Here is an 18,531-nt window from a genome sequence, read left to right on the forward strand (position 1 = left end):
TTGTATTTCTCCCATTATTGTTTTTGTTGTTTGTCCAGGCTGTTTGTGCTAAGGTGTGAAGTGAGAACTGAACTTGTATTCCCTCATTATTGGCTTTGTTTGTCCAGGTTGGTTGTGCTAAGAGGTTGAGAGCTATCTAAATGATAGCTATTAAGTTTGTCTTCCTATTTTTCAAACTGCTGATTTAGCATAGTGGTATGGTGCATTGACTATAGTGCATATGGTTCTGGGTTCAAGACATGCATGGTGATAATGCAGCATTTTATTCTAGCAACTTTCCAAAATTATACAAGCAATGTTTAAAATGTGTCCCTGTTTTTTGGGCTTTTGTCCCCCCCCCCCCCCAATAAATGTTGGCTTTTTCCAGATTTCTTGTGCTGCAAAGTTCAGAGATACAGCTGAGTGTCGACATTTTACAAGGAGCTGAGAGCTGCAGGGGGAACTTAAGTTTAGTGCTGCTTATGCTTTTGCTTGTACTGTTAACAGCACAACAGGTAGTGTACTTGATTTTTATGCAGAAGGCTGCGGGTTCTTCTCCCACAGTAGGTAGATGCATTGCTGATACTGTACTGTGTTGTAAAGGGGGGTGGATGCTGTAGCCTGTTTTGGCGAAGATATCTAGTAGCAACTATGAACCTGTTATCAGTTTGCCATCCATTCCCTATTGCAATATTACTAGCGTATCATTGTTTTTAATGCAACATAGGCAATTTATTCCTCAAGGGCAACAGGCACATTATTTGTAGATGAAACCATGAAATATAAAGTTGTTTGCTAGCAGCAGCCTCTTCATTAGTTACAGATTTCTCTAATGTGGAATTATGTAGATGGCTTTTACTAGTTCAGAGATTGTGCATATTTACTGATACTGGTGGACTGTAGATGTTTGAGTAGACTTTTATGATGGAAGGTGTATCAAAGAGCATGTGTATGTTTCATGTGCAAGGGGCCTATGATTTGAAAACAGACCAAAGTTAATCTTTATCTGCCACTGGCAAAATGTATTTTCTTTGAATGTGGGTTTCAATGCTGTCTCAATGAATGTGAGTTTCAAGGACAGAGAAGTTTTAATGCTAAGTCTAGTTTCATTGTGAGACTGCGTTGCTTTGTTTAACAGATATTTATTGGTGTTCGTGCTGTAAAATGCAAAATAAAACTTTTCTGGCAAATCATTTAGGAATGAAGTCACTAAATGACCGACGTTAAGTTTCAGACGTCATAATCTTCAGAAAAATGCATGTTAAAGCAAGGCCTAATATTCTATTAACTGTCTTAAGTTTATACAAGGTCAATTTTTAGTACTGTTTGTATGTTCCCCCAATATATTTGGCCTTGTCCAGATTTCCTGCATTAAGAGGTTGAGAGGTATGTGCAAATAAATCGCTTTATAGAATTAGGAATATCCAAACCTCTCAACTGTCCCCAATTTTGGCTCAAAATGTTGCTCTCCCCCTAATAATCTCTCTGCAAAATAGCAATTTTGGAAGAAAACGTGGAGGGTTTACTTTTTATAAATAACTGTAATGATCAGAGTTATACATTACTTTTATTTCAGAAATGCATGTAGATTCTCTAATTTTGTTAGCTGCTCTAAGTTAACTGTGCTCATATTAAAATGATGTCCCTTCTTTGACAGGTTCCCAGCTGTATTGTCTGGCAATTTTATATTTTTGCATCACATTTTTGGTTTTTCATAAAATTGCAGTTTTCTGGCAAATTAGTGGCAAATTGTTAAAGACTGAAGTTAGAAAATAATGGCAGACATTTGAGTTTCAGATTTCATACCTTTCAGAAATGCAAGACCTACTACTATTCTATTATCTTTTCTAAGTTTATAAGAGCAATATTTAAAAAAATTGTCCTTATTTTTGGGCCTTTGCCTCAGTTTTATTTATGAGTTTGTTGCTCTAAGAGGTTGAGAGGCTTTGTGTCTGTGTGTGTGTGTGTGTGTGTGTGTGTGCGTGTGTTAGGTAGGTAACATACCTCTCAACTGTCCAAATTTTGCAGAATGTCCAGATTTTTGCCCCATATTTTTTGTCTGTTCCTCATAAATTTTGTGATTTTCTAGAAAATCATTGAAGGCTGAAGTTGCTAAATAATGACAGACATTTGAGTTTCAGACTTCATGTCCTTTAGAAAAATTCATACTAGCACAAATCCTGTTATTCTAGCAACTTTCTCATACTAGCACAAATCCTGTTCTAGCAACTCTCTAAGTTCACGAGAGCATTATTTAATATCTGTCCCTGTTTATTTTAGGCTTTGTCCATATTTCTTGCACTAAGAGGTAGGTACTGTAGGGGGGTGTGTGTGTGAATGAAACATCTTAGTTAGGGGTAGCAGGTGGTTAGTAATTTACTCGGGCTCAAAACCTGTACCTTAGTTACAGAAAACAAAAGCATAAATTCTCTACCCCAACTACCATGCTGCATTTTTCAAAGAACTGACATTTCAGGTTAATTTTCAATTCAAGGAACCAAGTTTGAGTGAATTTATATTATATTACTGAAGAGGCATTACAGCGAATGCCTCTTCATCGACACTAAAAGAGCGAACCGTGAATTACGAGAATGGCCGTAGCTTGGCTGGGGAGGGGGGTAGCAGTTTGAGAGCTGTGAGTACAAATTTGAAAATCCTAGCTACACCCCTGGTGTGCAGATGTTGCAGTAACCTACATGCACACATATCAACATCTTGTGAGGTGCTGTATTAGCAGAATACTGAAAGGTACACTGCTACAGGTGTATGTATCGTACATTACAGAAGCTGAGTACCACTCTAAGTTGTCAGACTGGATCACATACACAAGGAGAAATGTGTATAGCACATTTCCATGCCTACTGCCAGTGGAATAACGTCTGTCACTGTTGGCATGGCTTTATACAGTACATCTATGAGATGTGGCATTTATGGTAAAATAATATGTACAACAGTCATGACAACATATATGAGCTAATAACTACTGTATGTACAAAAAGTTACCCTTATCAGTATACAGCATTTTCGCATTACATATTAGGTTCTAATGCATTTTATCAAAAATGGTGCATAAGAATAAAGCCCTGACTGTGCCCAAGATGACCAGTGTTTAACTAATGGTGTGAGTGCTACAGGGAATGGGCAGAGGAGGATGGGAATGAGTGGTCAATGCCAGTTTTTTCATACTGGGGGGTGGAAGCAACCTGCACTCTGCAATCCAATCGCAGTGAGCCAGGCATGCTCTGCACTGCAAGAAGTATGAGGCTTGTTCCAGACATTACATGTGCTCAGAAGTATGCATACACTTCCCAAAGACAGCCATAGTCAAGCTCACAAGGCTGCTATATGAGAGGAATGACTTAAGGCATACCCACTCTCAGCAGCAGTAAGACACTGCAGCAACATTCATGATCTCCTCACCAGCCCTTGACATGAGTCACTTAGAGCCCAGGAGAGGCTAGGTTGGGTCTAGTAGACCTGGTAAATGTGCGGAGAGCTGGTGACAGCTGCGGGGAGTTAAGCTTGTTTTCCAGGTCTCATTTCTAAACTCTAGAGTCATTTTTTTTTCAAAATATAAAAAAATAGTTTCTTGAAAGACCAGCAATCAACTGAATGTTTAACCAAAGCAGTATTAAGGTTCCTTTTCTTAATACAATATGTTGAAATGATGTATTAATTACAAATGAAAGCTTTGTTAGGATTCAGAAAGGTCTATTAGTGAAATATGGATGACTCTAACCTGACATTACCTTCTCAGGAGGAGTGGCCTAATACTAAATAGCTTTGTACTCTTTCCCAGAAATCCCTCCGCCTCCTAGTTTGCTCAACCAAGTAAAATGTTACTCTAGAAGTATTCATGGTGCAGGTTAGTTCAGAAAAGCTGTGTGGGTATAAATAAATGTGTGTGTGTGTGTGTGTGTGTGTGTGTGTGTGTGTGTGTGTGTGTGTGTGTGTGTGTGTGTGTGTGTGTGTGTGTGTGTGTGTGTGTGTGTTTAATATCAACCAAATAAAGCAACATTTCCTTGTCAATAACAATACCATAACTTTTTATGAGTTAAAGTTTGGTCAGAACAAACATGACTGAATTCATAGTTAAGTATATTTTATAAAATTCCACTTAATACTGTACAGTAGATGCAAAGAATCTAGTGTTATATGACTTCATCTCATCTATCAGTGAATGTGCTTGTGTTTTATACTTTATGTTTATCATGGGTCAGGGTTCCTTATTTTGTATATACATATCATCTCCATTCTTAAGTGTAGAAATAACCTTTAGTTTGTGCATATCCCTCTCCTTTGGCACCAAATTTACCTAAACACCATATGCAAAAATCAGGAAACCTTGAAAATATATGTCCGTAACTTCCGATCTTTAATTATTTTTATAAGTATTTCACCAAGTAACAAGGTTAATCACAAAATCCTCTTTGCTCTTTCTCAAATCATCATGCTCACCACTGTCTCCTTTGGGTAATAGTTCCACATAATTCTGTTCTTAACCTGTATCAACTTACCCTTCCCCCTTCATGCAATCTGCATCCATGTACCATTCCCCTGATTTTCATAAAAGCCTTGCAGATGTCTTTTCAGGCTTCCTACCTGTTGCTGCATTCATGGTTCCTCAGTAAATTACATCCTTTGGTCCAAACTATAATTCTTTGAAGAACTTAATTACTCCATTTCCCAGCCTTTCATACATACATTCTGTCATACTGGTTGTTGTTGTTTGTCTTTCGGCTTTTTCCCGGTAAGGGGTCGCCACAGCGAAACTCCGGTCCGCTAATGATTGGCAGTAGATTTTTACAAAACGCCGAGGTGGCAGCTCGATGCCCAACCTTCAAAAAAGGCACACCCATTTACACACGCATGTCTTTCGAACGTTACCCAACCGCAGGGAGGACATGCAGACTCCACACAGAAGGCACTCCTAAGCCACGCCAAGAATCGAACGGGAGAACCTCTTGCTGTGAGGTAACAACGCTACCACTGCACCACATTTTGTCATACTGGTATTTGACTAAATACAGTTTGTATCCTGCTACCTCTTCTGTTCTTCAAGTAATTTAAAACAAATCTGTCACATCTCCCGTAAGTACCACTTGGTGTTCAGTAAATTTTCATAAGACTCAAACACAGACAATTTTTAAACACAAAATAACTTAAACTGCACTACAGAATTGTGATTCAATGGCATCTTAATGGATTCCTCTCCTTTGATGTTCTGTTCATCCCAATTCCTACATTTTGACACCTGTCGATAGTGCATTATCATCACAGAAAACATCTTCAGTATCCCTGTTCCTAAAAACACTCTTTAGATGAAAAGACATAATCACTTACCAATTTTCTAGCTTTACCTGAAAACAATACTTTATAGCAAGCATTTTCAAAGTTTTACTCAGTAGACTTGTCTATTTAAAAAGGGGACACATGACAGCTAACCTATGTAAGACCTGATAAACTACTGTTCTCACAGCCATAAGTATTTACTAAGCTTGCACTCCAGGGGACAATTAAGGAGCCTAGCCCAAATTCCCAGTTGTCCCCATGCATTGTCTGGTTATGTGATGTGCTCCAGGTCATATGTTTCAAACAAGGGCTGATGGAACCAAACCATGTACCACAACAACTACAGCTCACAGCCTTAACCCTGTGCACTATCTTCAAATCCATTTGGCTGCATCTTTTGGGACATTTGAATCATCTTCCAAAAATATATATAACCTGCTCTAAGGTACCATGATCTCCCGTGCAGCATTCTTAATGATATTAACATTTACAGAAACGACTGTATTCTTCTTTACTCCTTTGTTGCTGATACAAAATGTTACTTTCTTACTACACATCAATAGCACATTCAGTTATATTTAGTTATATATCTTCCTTGTTTTTGTCTCTATACTTGCATGCTGTATGATTTATGCCTCCCTTTTCTTATACTTGCAGTACATTTTAAGGTGTTATAAACCTCCTTCTGCACTACTACAAACACTTACTTTCTCTTGTCCCACACTCTTTATTAATTTTAGTTCTTTCTTTACAATTGTTTCCTCGTTGTTTTTCTGCCACGTTGCAGTATTCTGAATTGTGTCAAAATCTACTCTATTGAAAGTATATTTGTCTAGCTATATTTGCAAAGCAAATGTTACTCCAGGACACATTGCAAATAAATGCCATTGGTTTCTCATAAAAATGATGTAATAACAAAAAACAAAACACCAATTCTACTTTGTGGCAGCAAAATAAGACATAAGCCTTGAATAAATTAAAAAATGAGCTTTAGTAATTAAATAGTTAGTACTTTTGTCTTGACATTGAACATTAAAATGCCATGCAAATTATACTGATAAAGTACTGCAAACAATCATAAATCCATAAAAATATAAATATTCACAAATAAATTACTTTCTATTACTGTTCTTGCATTTCAAAACTAGCTCAAAATTTACATCTGTATTTAAACCTAGCTTAATATTAGCCATCAACTCAGTTTATAGGTTCATAGGTTCATAGGAGATTACTAGGCTAATGGCCCTAGGGCCTTTACAAGTCTAGGCATGTTATACCCGTGTTCCCTAATTTACTCGGTTAGAGGGTTGTTATTCGCAGAGTGAGTCTATGATCAGCACTGACTGCCCCTGCCCATGAGAGACATAGGTGCCAAATCCAGGGTAAATTTAAAGTCTTGCATCCAGTTATCTAGGTTACGCTTCAAAAGGGTCATTGAGGAGCTCTGCTTCACGTGAATTGGGAGTTTATTCAAGAGGAGTGGCAATCTCTGACAGATATATCTGTCTCTCCAGCATGTTCTCTTAATGTCACAGGCTAGGTTGAGATCCCTGGAGCAAGAGACGCTTGTCCCATTTGATTTGCGGATATACAGCAGTTCCATTAGTGCAGGGTCAGAGACTGCTCTGTAGGCTAGGCACAAGTCGCTTCTCAGCAGCCTGTAGGATACAGAGTACAGTGACAGGGCTTTCAGTCTTTCCATGTAGGTAATGTTTTGAAAGCCCTGAATTTTCTTGGTGAGAAACCTCTGTGGTGTCTCCAGCTGCTGCAGGTGTCTGGTGAAGTACATGCAAAAGGAAGCTTTGTACTCTTATTAGTGGTAGAGTATACAGGAGTTATAACATCCTTAGTCTTGGATATGATGCCCTTATTTATGAGATGCTCAATGTAGAAGGCTTTCCTTACCACTCTGGACACATGGTGATCAAAGTTTAGATTGCTATCAACCTGTGTTCCCAAATGTCACACTGCTGGGTTTGAGCTTAGGAGGTGGTGCCAATATTGTAATTTGCAGGGACTTCCTCTTTGCCAAATGGGATAACAATGCACTTTTTTGCATTTAATTTTAGTCCATGGCTTTGGCACCAGTCATTTATCTGTGTTAGCCCCTTTTGTAATATGTTAACATCATTTGGGGACTCAGTGATTGCACTCAGTTTGCAGTCATCAGCGAACTTGGTACACCGCAGGTCATCTACTTTCACCTAGACTTCTGAGAAATAGATTCCAAACAGTAGAGGACTCAGCACAGATGCTTGAGGTATGTCACTGGTAACTGGTCTACTTGTAGAGGTGGAATCCCCAGCTTTGATAGTATCCATTCTGTTGGTTTGTCAGTTGATTACTCATATAGTGACATATGGGTTAATCCCCAGCTGGTAGAATTTCTCAATGATACCTGAGGGGGGGATTGTGTCAAAAGCCTTGGCTAAGTCAAGATAGGCAGTATGTAATGTTTTGCCTTTATCCAGGGCTTTGGTGACATTCTCAAAGAAGTTCACCAAATTCAATAAGCATGATATACCTTTAAAGATGCCAAACTGGATTGGGTCAAGAGTTTGAAGAGGTCACCTATGTCCTTGTTGATAAGGCCCATGATGATTATTTCCATGGCCTTGCAGATAAGGCTGGTTAGGCTTATGGGTCTATAGTTCCAAGGGTCAGTTGATGGACCCCCTTTGTGCAAGGGGATTACTGTTGCTGTTCTCCACTCTGTTGGAACAAAGCCAGTGCTCAGGTTGAGGTTAAAGAAAGTGCCTAGTGGTTCCACTAGGTCTTGTTTTAGTTTGTTTAGTAAGCAGCCTGGGATGTTATCTGGTTCCATAGAGGTCATGTTTTTGGCCTTGGAGAGTGTGGATATGACCTGCTCTTTAGAGATACTAGGTAAAGGACTGGTGTCAGGTATGTTTTGGGGTATGGCTGATGGGGACGGGGGGGGGGTGAAGTTTGTGCTAAATCTGTCAGCTAGCAGGTTGGCAATTTCCTCAAGTTCAATATGAGAGGTACTGTGCACTAAGTTCGGCACATAGTTGGACATTTCCTTTTAGATTTCAGATGTAGGTAAATAATGCCTTATGATTATCCTTAGCTACGGATGCTAATTTAGCTTTGTAACTAGCTTTAGATTACTTTACAAGATATCTGATTTGCTTGTTCAAGCTGTGGAGGGTATTCTTCTGCTGAGTAACTTCTCTGTTGTTCTTAGGCATCAGTTTCTTTCTTTTGTTATATAAGACTTGAGGTCCACCAGGGTGGCCTGTTTTTTTTGGGAGGATCTGATTTTGATCCAGTCAGGTACAGCCGAGTCTATACAGTTGTTTAGGTGGTTATACAGGGCATTTGTGTACTCCTTTGCATAGGAGTCATAGTTGGCTGTGTTAGCAGGGGGTTTGAAACTTTTTATATCATAGCCTTGTAGGCTGTAGTTTGTTTTGGAGAAATTTTTCAGTTTGTTTTCTCCTGTGGGGGTGTCAGCTCTGATTGTTACTTCAAATGAGACAGATTTATGGTCTGACTTTACCAGGGAAGGCATCACACAGGGGGTAGTACATTGACCCCCCCCCTAATGCTGGTGAGTACTAAGTCTATGAAATTTGAGCCCTTCTGGGGGTACAGACTAGCTATTTCAGGGCATTTGTATTGGCAATGTCCAGGAACCTCAGGGCAAGCATATTTGTGCTTGTGTCTGTTGCCCAGTCAATGGAAGGATAGTTGAAATCCCCCATGACCAAAGTGTTTGGCTGTATAATGAGTTACTCTAGTAAGTTCAGGTAGGCAGTGTACTTCTCTTGGTTCATGTTGGGGACCTGTAGCTAGCAAAGATGTGGTAGCATGCTTTACTTATAGTCAGTTGGACCTGGATTAGCTAAAGAGAGTCATACTATTTGACCAGTCTCAAGGTGTATTTGGCTTTAATGAAGATGGATACACCTCCACCTTTGGCTCTTTCAGACTCGTTTTGGGGTCTGAATGTGTGGAAGGTATTGTAGCATTGCACAGCCAGGGTGCTCTCTGCAGCCTTGAACCATGTCTCAGTGACTGCACAGACATCCACATCTTTCAAGGTGAAGAGTGCTTCCAGAGAGTTAAGGTTTCTGTTTAGGCTCCTACCAATAAGTAACATAACCTTGAGTTTGTCTTGAATAGATTTTTTTACATCAGAAATGTTGTTGTTTTGACATTGCCTAAAAAATCACAATGGGGGAGGCAAGCACCTTTGCCAGTATCCGAAAGCCTAGAAGTGACAGGTGAAGACCATCTCTGACAAAGCAGTGTGGTCTGTCAACCATGTCTTCATTGACTGACATATACTGGATCCCCTTGGATTAACACCAGAAGCTAAGCCAATTGTTGAAGTCAATCATTTCTTGTCTGTATTGTGGCATTATCCTGGATGAAGGTAGAATGCTGCTTAGGACTAGGGATATACCTGCCTTGGACACATAATCTGAGAGTTCAGTCATGCCTCTCTTAATATAGTCCAAAGAGTTACATCTCAAGTCATTTACCACAACATGTACTATGGCAGAGTCATAGTAGTAATTATTGTTGAGTGACTTGACTGCATGCATGATTTGATGGTTCCTGAACTTTTCCTTGTCCAGCTTGGTGAAGGAGACATCTGTATGTCTCACTGCAGGGTCGCCTATGACTAGGACTTTTGATTTTGAGGTGTTTTGCCTTATGGGCTTATTTTCCGAAGTACTGAGGTGTGTGTGTGTGTGTGTGTGTGTGTGTGTGTGTGTGTGTGTGTGTGTGTGTGTGTGTGTGTGTGTGTTGTTATGTGTAGTGGATTCTATTTGCTTTGCAATGTGCGCAAGTGATTTGCACTTGGGAGGTCTCTGATCTTTTGCTAGGCTTCTATTGAGTACCTCCGTGTATGTGGGTGTATGTGTTGTGTCCTTGTTTTGTGTGAGAAGTGATATGTGTGTGCTGACAACCTATTTGATGTTAAGTTTGTTGTTATATGAGATAACTGATTACAAATTCATAGTGTAATTACATCTCTCAGATATTGTATTTGTTTGTTTTAAGAGTAAGTGGTTGTCAGTACACATGAGGCAATTACTACATTATCTCAGGATGCCTATGTCAATCAGGCTGGCCACTGAAATGTTTGGAAACTGACCTTCCATTATAGCAGGTTTTTAGCATAACAATTATTGGGTAGTGGGCTAGTTTGACGAGATTTTAGTCTAGGATTAACAAAGGGGTTTATTTTATTGAAGGCTAGGTGTGAAAACTATGGTAACACTTCTCAGTGCACAACTGAGTTTCCTGCAATGCAGCAGGGAAGCTTGGGAGGGTTCAGTAACAGATGTCTATAAGAAAATTGTCTTTCAAGGCATTTGCATCTGTACAGGGCACCACTGAACCCTGCTGAGTGGTGTGCAGCTACAAGCAAACGCGAGGCTTAAATAAAGGTGAAATTAAAGACTTTTAAACTAAACTACCAAGTGCAGAAAAATACAGTAAAAATCAGCAAAATGAGGCAGGACAATGATAAAAATGAGTCAGCAAAGTGCAAGGGAAATTCACAAGGTACTTTTACAGTAGATGCTTTGGATTTCAACAGAATTTCTTCAGACCTCTGGCAAAAGTCACAAAACGTTGAGCAGCTCCAGTTAAGAGAGGTTACACCTGCATAAATACGAGGCTTAAATACAGCCAAAATTAAACACTTAAGCTAAACTTCCAATGGGAAAGCACACAGTGAGTTTTCCTCCAGTAATCTCCAACTCAAATGAGGCTCATACTACACACTTCTGCCACGAGGGTGCAGACAGGGCCCTACCAATGTAAGATGGTTGGAATAGTGCTCAGGTGTAACAATACAGTCTAGATTCTGTAGATCTGAATGTAGTCTATGCTGTGTACTAGTTACTTAAGGCAACAGAAAAGCTTTTTTAAAGTGCAAAAAATAGAGTAATAATCAGCAAAATGATAAAATACAGTCAGCAAAGTGCAAAAAAAAACCTTAAAAAGTACTTCTTTTTTTCAGTTTTAGCAGTGGATGTTTTGGATTTAAGCAGAATCTCTCCAGACTTGTGGCAAAAGTCACCAAATGTTGAGCAGCTCCAGTTAGATGACCTTCGGTGGTACTGCCCTCTGTACAAACTAGCAGCTCTTTGAGCAGCTGTGAACAGTGGGAGACTATAAAGGGCATTTACTATAGAGGATTTTAACCTGGACAGGTTTGCTTATATACAAGGGATGGGGAACTGTGTTTGTGCAGGCTTTTCTACCAGCTGGATGAAATACTTTTATACAGTTAATCTCTCAGGTCAGTCAGATAAAAACACAATAAAATTTAAACAAGCAGTTTCCCACTTGGATGGGTTGAATTAATCTCTGCTCCCACCACAGTGTGAAAGAACTTTCACAATGTAAAACAAACTGGTTTTGAGCTCAAGTGCAGTAACAAATGCTTTCCAGAATTCCTGCAGTATCGGGAACCCTTGGAAATAAGTTGACTAACAGTTGAAAGTGTTCAATAAGATACAGAACAAAGTGCACAACGTAAGAGAATATTTTGGCAGACTCAGGAGAACTTTGCCAAACTCAGAATAGCTTTTTCAGTACTAGAGGAGGTTATGGAATTCAGGAATACTGTTAAAACAACCTAAGAGCAGTACAGTAACAAACCAATTGTGTTTCTTTAACAAGTGCAGGATGAAAAACAGTGATAAATCCAACAAAATCAATATATGCAGCACACCAGTGTTAAATTGTACTGAAACAGTTAGAGCAACTGCAAAAATTACTTGCATCAGCTTTGTAGGTCCAGATGGTTTTAGAAGTAGTCCAAGTCTTGTAGTCACAGGTATCCAAGCCAGGCACAGAGAAGCTCTGAATAAATGATCCAAATTCATTCTCTGATCCCCATTTCATCCTGTTTCCTCCTCTAAGATCCACTTTCACATGATCTAACACACAAAATAAAAACTTTTTTGAATTCTTTACAAACAATTGCATCTTTATACAGAGCATTCACTCTACTTTTATGCTTAATCAAATAAGTGTGCTCATATTCTTCTTCAATTTCCTGTTTGTTTTTCTGGCATGAAAAGAATCACATCCCATGCAAACTGCAATGTACACGACATACTTAGAATTAAATTTAATCAAATGTGAGAGTTTATAAGGCAAACCTGGGAAACACAATAGACATTAGGTACAGCTACAATATATCTAAACATGCTGCAGAAAAATATTTAGATGTTCCTAATTGCCCACTAATTAAAGTGTCTTCTGTGGCACCTTGCTCAAGCATCTTTTTTAGATTTTTTTCCCTGTTTTTAATAAAAGAGTTGATTACCTAATATTTGATTCACCTCTGTGTTTGCTGTTAAAATGTACTTTTATTGATGTCATTGTTATCAGTAGAATACATCATGGGCATGTCTACTCTCAAGTCCTTGTTATCATTTTTTTCTCCACTGTCTGCGATGTCTGTGTTGTCACTAGAGATATAAAAAGTTTCTCTAACTAACCATTCAGGATACCCTCTAAAAATAAGCCTGTCATGCATATCTGACAACAACTTGTTGACCTCATCTTGGTCTGAGGTTAACTCTTTATGTCTAGCATACTGACTTTTCAGTACATTATACTTCAAATAAGCAGAATTCATGCTATCGTAATGAAGCAAGGCTTTGCATGCTGAATTTTTGTAACTTATTTTAGAAAATAAAGTGTTACTGACTTTTTGTTTGTAAACCTTTACATCAAAATATGTGGTACTGGTAGTTTCACAGTACAAAGTCAATTCCCAAAACAAAAGTGGAATTCATAAACCTGAGTATACCCTCTAGACTTTCTTTATTGTCTATACAGATAAACATATTGTCAATGAATCTATTGTATAATGTTATTTTGTGGAAGTCCTAAAGTGTGGAAACAGTTCTTTCCTTAGTACCCCATAAATTGCTTAGTTGGGAGCCATGATGGCTCCCATTACTCCTCTTTTAGCTGCTGAAAGTGTTGTTTACTAAAACACGTATCAAATGCAGAGCTCTAGCTATATAACAATGAACTAAGCTAGAAGACTTGATTGACAGGCAGATAATGAGAACATATAACAGCTTCCCAAATTACAGGACTCAAGATAATAAAAACAAAAATGTTAAAACATATCACTTCATTCCTGTTATAATAGCTGAGAACAGAAAATATGGGGTGGGATACAGACATAATGAAAAATTCTGAGTATTTCACAATTAATAGTTGTTTGATATACAGTGCAATGGGAAAAACATGAGGTGTGCTGCATTGGAAGTGAATACATATATATAATATAAGTATGACTTGAGGTTGCAGTAGTAGTGGTTTATTTAATTTTCTTTGGTTACAATAAAATGTTATTTCTAATGTATCATTCTAATAAAGCTGCTACAATATTCAGTTTACCAGTTTCCCTAATTGCCAGCACAATATTTCTTCACCTCAATGAGTCCCTATATTTGTTTTCTTTATTTATCTTTTCTGATATGTGTATCTCTAGTTGTCAAAATTGTCTGCATGTAGCACTTATGCTTGCTGGCAATATGCTAATCTAAACTGTGTTCATAGGTTCATAGGTGTTTAATAGGCTAACAACCACAATGGCCATTTTAAGGCTAGCCATACATCCCAAATCTCTGAAAAGTTCTGATTCCTTTGATAAGTATAAGCATGGACCTGGGAGATGAACCATTTATAGGTTACCTGTTTGCATCAGAGACATAGGTGCCAAACCAGGGATGAATTTCCAGTTTCCTATCCAGTTGTCCAAGTTGCACTTGAATTGGATTAGGGAGGAACTCTGCTTCACATGGATGAGGAGCCTGTTCCATAGACGGGGTAGTCTCTGGGATACATACCTATCTCTCCAGCAGGTCCTATTTATATCACAGGCAAGGTTTAAGTCTTGAGAACGGGTAATTCTGGTAGTGTTTGTTTTGTAGATATGCAGTAGGTCCATCAGAGTGGGGTCTGACAATGTCCTGTATGCCAGGCATAGATCTCCTCACAAACCTGTAGGAGACAGAATACAGGGATAGGGCCTTGAGGCAGTCTGCATAGGACATATTACTTACACCCTGTATTCTTTTAGTGAGAAACATCTGTGGAAGTTCCAGTTGTTGGATATGCCTGGTTAGGTACCAAAGGGGACATTGTACTCAATGATAGGTCTGATGAATGCTGAATATAGTGTACAAATAACTTCCTTGGACTTAGATGCCATACCTTTGTTTATAAGTTGTGCAACATAGAATGATTTCCTCACCACTGTAGACACATGATGATCAAAGGCTAGATTACTATCTATATGTGTCCCTAAGTCCCTCACTACTGGGTCGACTCTAAGGGGTGTGTTGTCAATGTGATAGTTACCAGGGATAGATGACTTCCTAAAGGATACTATTATGCATGTCTTGGCATTTAGTTTTAGTCTATGACTCTGACACCAGTTGTTTGTCTGTGTCAGCCCCTCCTGGAAAACATTTGTGTCAGTGTGAGATTCAATGACAGCTTTTAATTTGCAGTCATCTGCAAATTTAGTCAGCCAGAGACCACTGACATTGGCCTTGACTTCTGAGAAGTAAATGTCAAAAAGGAGCAGTCCAAGGACTGAATCCTGAGGGACCCCACTTGTGACTGGCCTCTTTGTTGAGGTGGACTCCCCAATTCTAACTTCCTGGGCGCTGCCTGTGAGTCAGTTGGCTATCCACCGGGTGGCATACGCGTTTGTATCTAACCTCTTGAGTTTGCCAACAATGCCCAAGTGGGGTATTGTGTCAAATGCTTTGGTCACATCAAGGTAGGCAGTGTGAATGATTTTGCCCTCATCCATTGCTTTGGTGACCTTCTCAAAAAAGTCCACCAGGTTAAATAGGCATGATCGTCCCTTGACAAAACCAAACTGGGCTGGGTCCAGTGTCTGGAGGTTTACTATATCGCTATTGATCATCTCCATGATAATTCTTTCCATGGCTTTACATATAAGACTAGTGAGACTTATGGGTCTGTAGATGACCCTCCTTTTTGCAGAGGGATGACTGTTGTCTTTCTCCATTCATGAGACATGAAGTCTGTTTGGAGGCCACAGTTAAATAATAATTCCAGAAGCCCTGATAGGTCATGTTTCGTGCTATTTAGAAGGCATCCTGGGATATTGTCTGGGCCTACTGATGCAGTGTTCTTGGTCTTAGAGAGAGCATTAAGGATCTGTTCCCTAGTGATAGCAGGGGGAGTTATATTTGATGATATTTCCTGAGGGAAGGTTGAGGGGGAGAGAGGAGTAAAGTTGGAGTTGAAGTTCTCAGCCAGGAGATTTGCTATATCTTCTGGCTCAGTATAGGTGGCTCCATTTACAATGAACTCTGCACACATTTGTATAGTGCCTTTGAGGTTGCAGACATAGCTAAAGAATGCTTTGTGGTTGCCCTTGGCCTGGGAGGCCAAACTAACCTCAAATTTGGCTTTGGTACACTTTATTTGTTCTCTGAATTGTTTGTTTAGTTTAATGAAAGTGCTTTTATCCTGCTGGGTGCTACACCTCTTAATTTTTGCCATGATTTTTTTCCTCCTGTTATACAGCCGATTGATTTTGTGATTCCACCAGGGTGGCTTGTTTTTTGATTTACTTCTGTACTTCTTCCTGGTGGGTACAGCTGCCTCTATGCAGCTATTAACATGCTTGTACAGGGTTTCTGTGAACAGTTCTGCATAGGCAGAAGTGTTCTCAGAGTTTATAGGGTCATGAAATTTTGCCAGATTCTCACTTAATAGCAGGAGGTTAGCCTTAGAATAGTTCTGAATATTCGCGGTTTAGCTGGGGGACCAGGTTTTATTTTTACTTCAAAGGAGACCATTTTGTGGTCTGACTGTACCAGGGAAGGCATTGCAGTAGGGGGTGTGCAGCACTCTCCCATATTACTGAGGACCAGATCCAGTTGGCTGCACCCCTGGTTGGTGTATTGACTATCTGATCTTGGGAGTTTGTGTTTACACAATCCAGGAATCTCTGTGCATGTACGTTTGATGTTGTATAGGATTCGCAGTTAATAGTGGGGTAATTAACGTCACCGATGAATATGGTATTGGGTTGGATGGTTAGTATTTCTAATAAGTTTAAATACATGGCATGGGTTTCCTATGTTATAGAGGGGGACCTACAGCTTGCAAGGAAGTGGTATTGGGTTTTACCTATGGTGATTTTAACATGGAGCAGCTCAAGTGCATTGTCCTGTTTGACGAGCCTTGAAGTATATTTATGTTTAATGTAAACAGAGACACCTCCACATTTAGTCCCTGCCTGTGAAGTAGCTGGTCTAAATGCGTGGAAGGCATTATAACCCTGCACTGCTGGTGTGCTGTCCACAGCTTTAAATCATGTCTCAGAGACCGCACATACATCAGCATTCTCTAGGGTAAAAAGAGCTTCCTGGGAGTGGGTTTTTTGTTTAGGCTCCTAGGTGTTTAGCACACCAGACCACAGATAAGTTTGTCTGTGTGATTTACATCTTGTAGAAAGTCATTCTTAATCCAGGAGTATGGACATATATCACATCAGGAAAACAGGAAATTCAAACGAAAACTAGCAAAAAACAAAATTAGTAGAAAAACCCCACGGCAGAATAAACAGGCACGGACCTTTATTGTTGTAAGCGCTTTCGGTCAAGGTATTACCTCAACCTTCTTCAGACATAAACAATTTTAACAACCACCCTACTTTACTTAAATACACAATACTTAATTACTAAATCGCTCCCTTAATTGATCCATTAATTGTCTTGGCATTTTAAAGCAACAGCACATTGTAAGTTTTACTATGAATATACATTAGTTAAATATAAAATAAAATAAATAATGAATAATATAAATAATATACATAGTATGAATAATATATTCATATATGTATGCAAGATGTGTGTGTATATAATATACAAACTTGCTTAAATATCTAAATATTAACATTTACACTTTCCTTTGAAAATGTTATTACCTAAAATATCACATCAGGGCATGCCCACTCATACCTGTATAAGCTAAAACATTAAAATACTCAAGTCTTCACCAAAAATGTGGCATTAATGCAGTGTGACAAAGCATGTAATACAAGTAATTAAAAAGAATGAAAGGAAAGGAACATGTTTTTTGTGTTCTTGTATACTCTAGGGGGTCTTTTAGTTGGAATCTTTAGCTCTAGTTCACGCACCCCATCACAAAAAACATCACTTAGACGGTGCCAAATATGTCACTATATTTAACTATTGCAAAGCATGTGACAAGATTTAAAGTGCCAACACAGGAGTGTGCACAGTTTTCATGTGAGCTGCATGAACCCTCATTCAAGACTGTTTAGAGAGTGATCATTTCATACAGCATTTTTAAAATTTTAGTTTTGTTTGATATATTAATGTAAATAATTGCCATTACTTTCTGATTGCAGTTTATTTTATTTGGTAACTATCTTTTTGCTAATCTTTCCTAATTTTCTTTTTCTGAATCTCTTAAAGAGAGTTGTGCAATGGACTCAAGCTGCCTTGAAGGAGATTCTGAAAATAGACGAGTACCCTCCGGAAGAAACATCACCCTCACTGATGGAGCTGCAAATGACTTCCTTCTCAGACTTATGCACTTAGCCAAGAGGCAACAACAGCTACAGCAGGAAGAAAAGCATCTCATGTACTAAACTAACAAATGTATCACAGCTTAGTTTTATGTCTAAGCAAAAAAACATTTAGAGATGTTTTACACTAAATAAAAGTATGTATAAAAAATTAAATTATATTACCAGTTTTTAATTTCATATGCCTTCAACTTTTACATAATATTGGAAACATTTACAAATATTGTATATATCAGCAAATAAATTATTGTTGCACTGTGAAAAAAGAGAACTTTGTCAATCATTCCATCCTATCTTTGAATAGTCAGTCATTCCATGAAAAAGTATGTTTTGTTGCAGAAAATTCTACTGCAATTTAATGATATCCAAATGTATGAATTTGGCAAGACAGACTTTTGATGCTATTGGCCAGTGAATAACATAAAAGTAAAGTATCAGATATATTAAAAAATAAGTGCTCCAAGTAGAGCATCTCTTAGGAATTCTGTTCATCATGCTGTACTTTCTTATGATACATTTTTAAGCCTTCCAGATGACCTGACTGACAAAAATATAATTAAAACTATAAATCATTATATGCATTTACCCAGTTTAAAGACTGTAAAATGTAAGAATTATTATAACATTTTGGTGTAGCATGCCAG

At 38.5% G+C, this 18,531-nt stretch overlaps 1 protein-coding gene across 1 annotated transcript in view; it reads left to right on the forward strand.

The window, feature by feature from the left end:
• Window positions 1-18,155, forward strand: part of LOC122795773 (vasotocin-neurophysin VT-like) — a 121,739-nt gene extending 103,584 nt beyond the window's left edge. Inside the window, exon 3 of the mRNA XM_044064102.1 lies at window positions 17,775-18,155. Coding sequence (XP_043920037.1) covers window positions 17,775-17,950 — 176 coding nt within the window. The 3' untranslated portion in view covers window positions 17,951-18,155. The remainder of the gene's footprint in view (window positions 1-17,774) is intronic.
• Window positions 18,156-18,531: the final 376 nt, after the last annotated feature.

Source organism: Protopterus annectens, chromosome 2.part2, assembly GCF_019279795.1.
Source record: "Protopterus annectens isolate FY-2018-M chromosome 2.part2, PAN1.0, whole genome shotgun sequence".
Taxonomy (NCBI): domain Eukaryota; kingdom Metazoa; phylum Chordata; order Ceratodontiformes; family Protopteridae; genus Protopterus; species Protopterus annectens.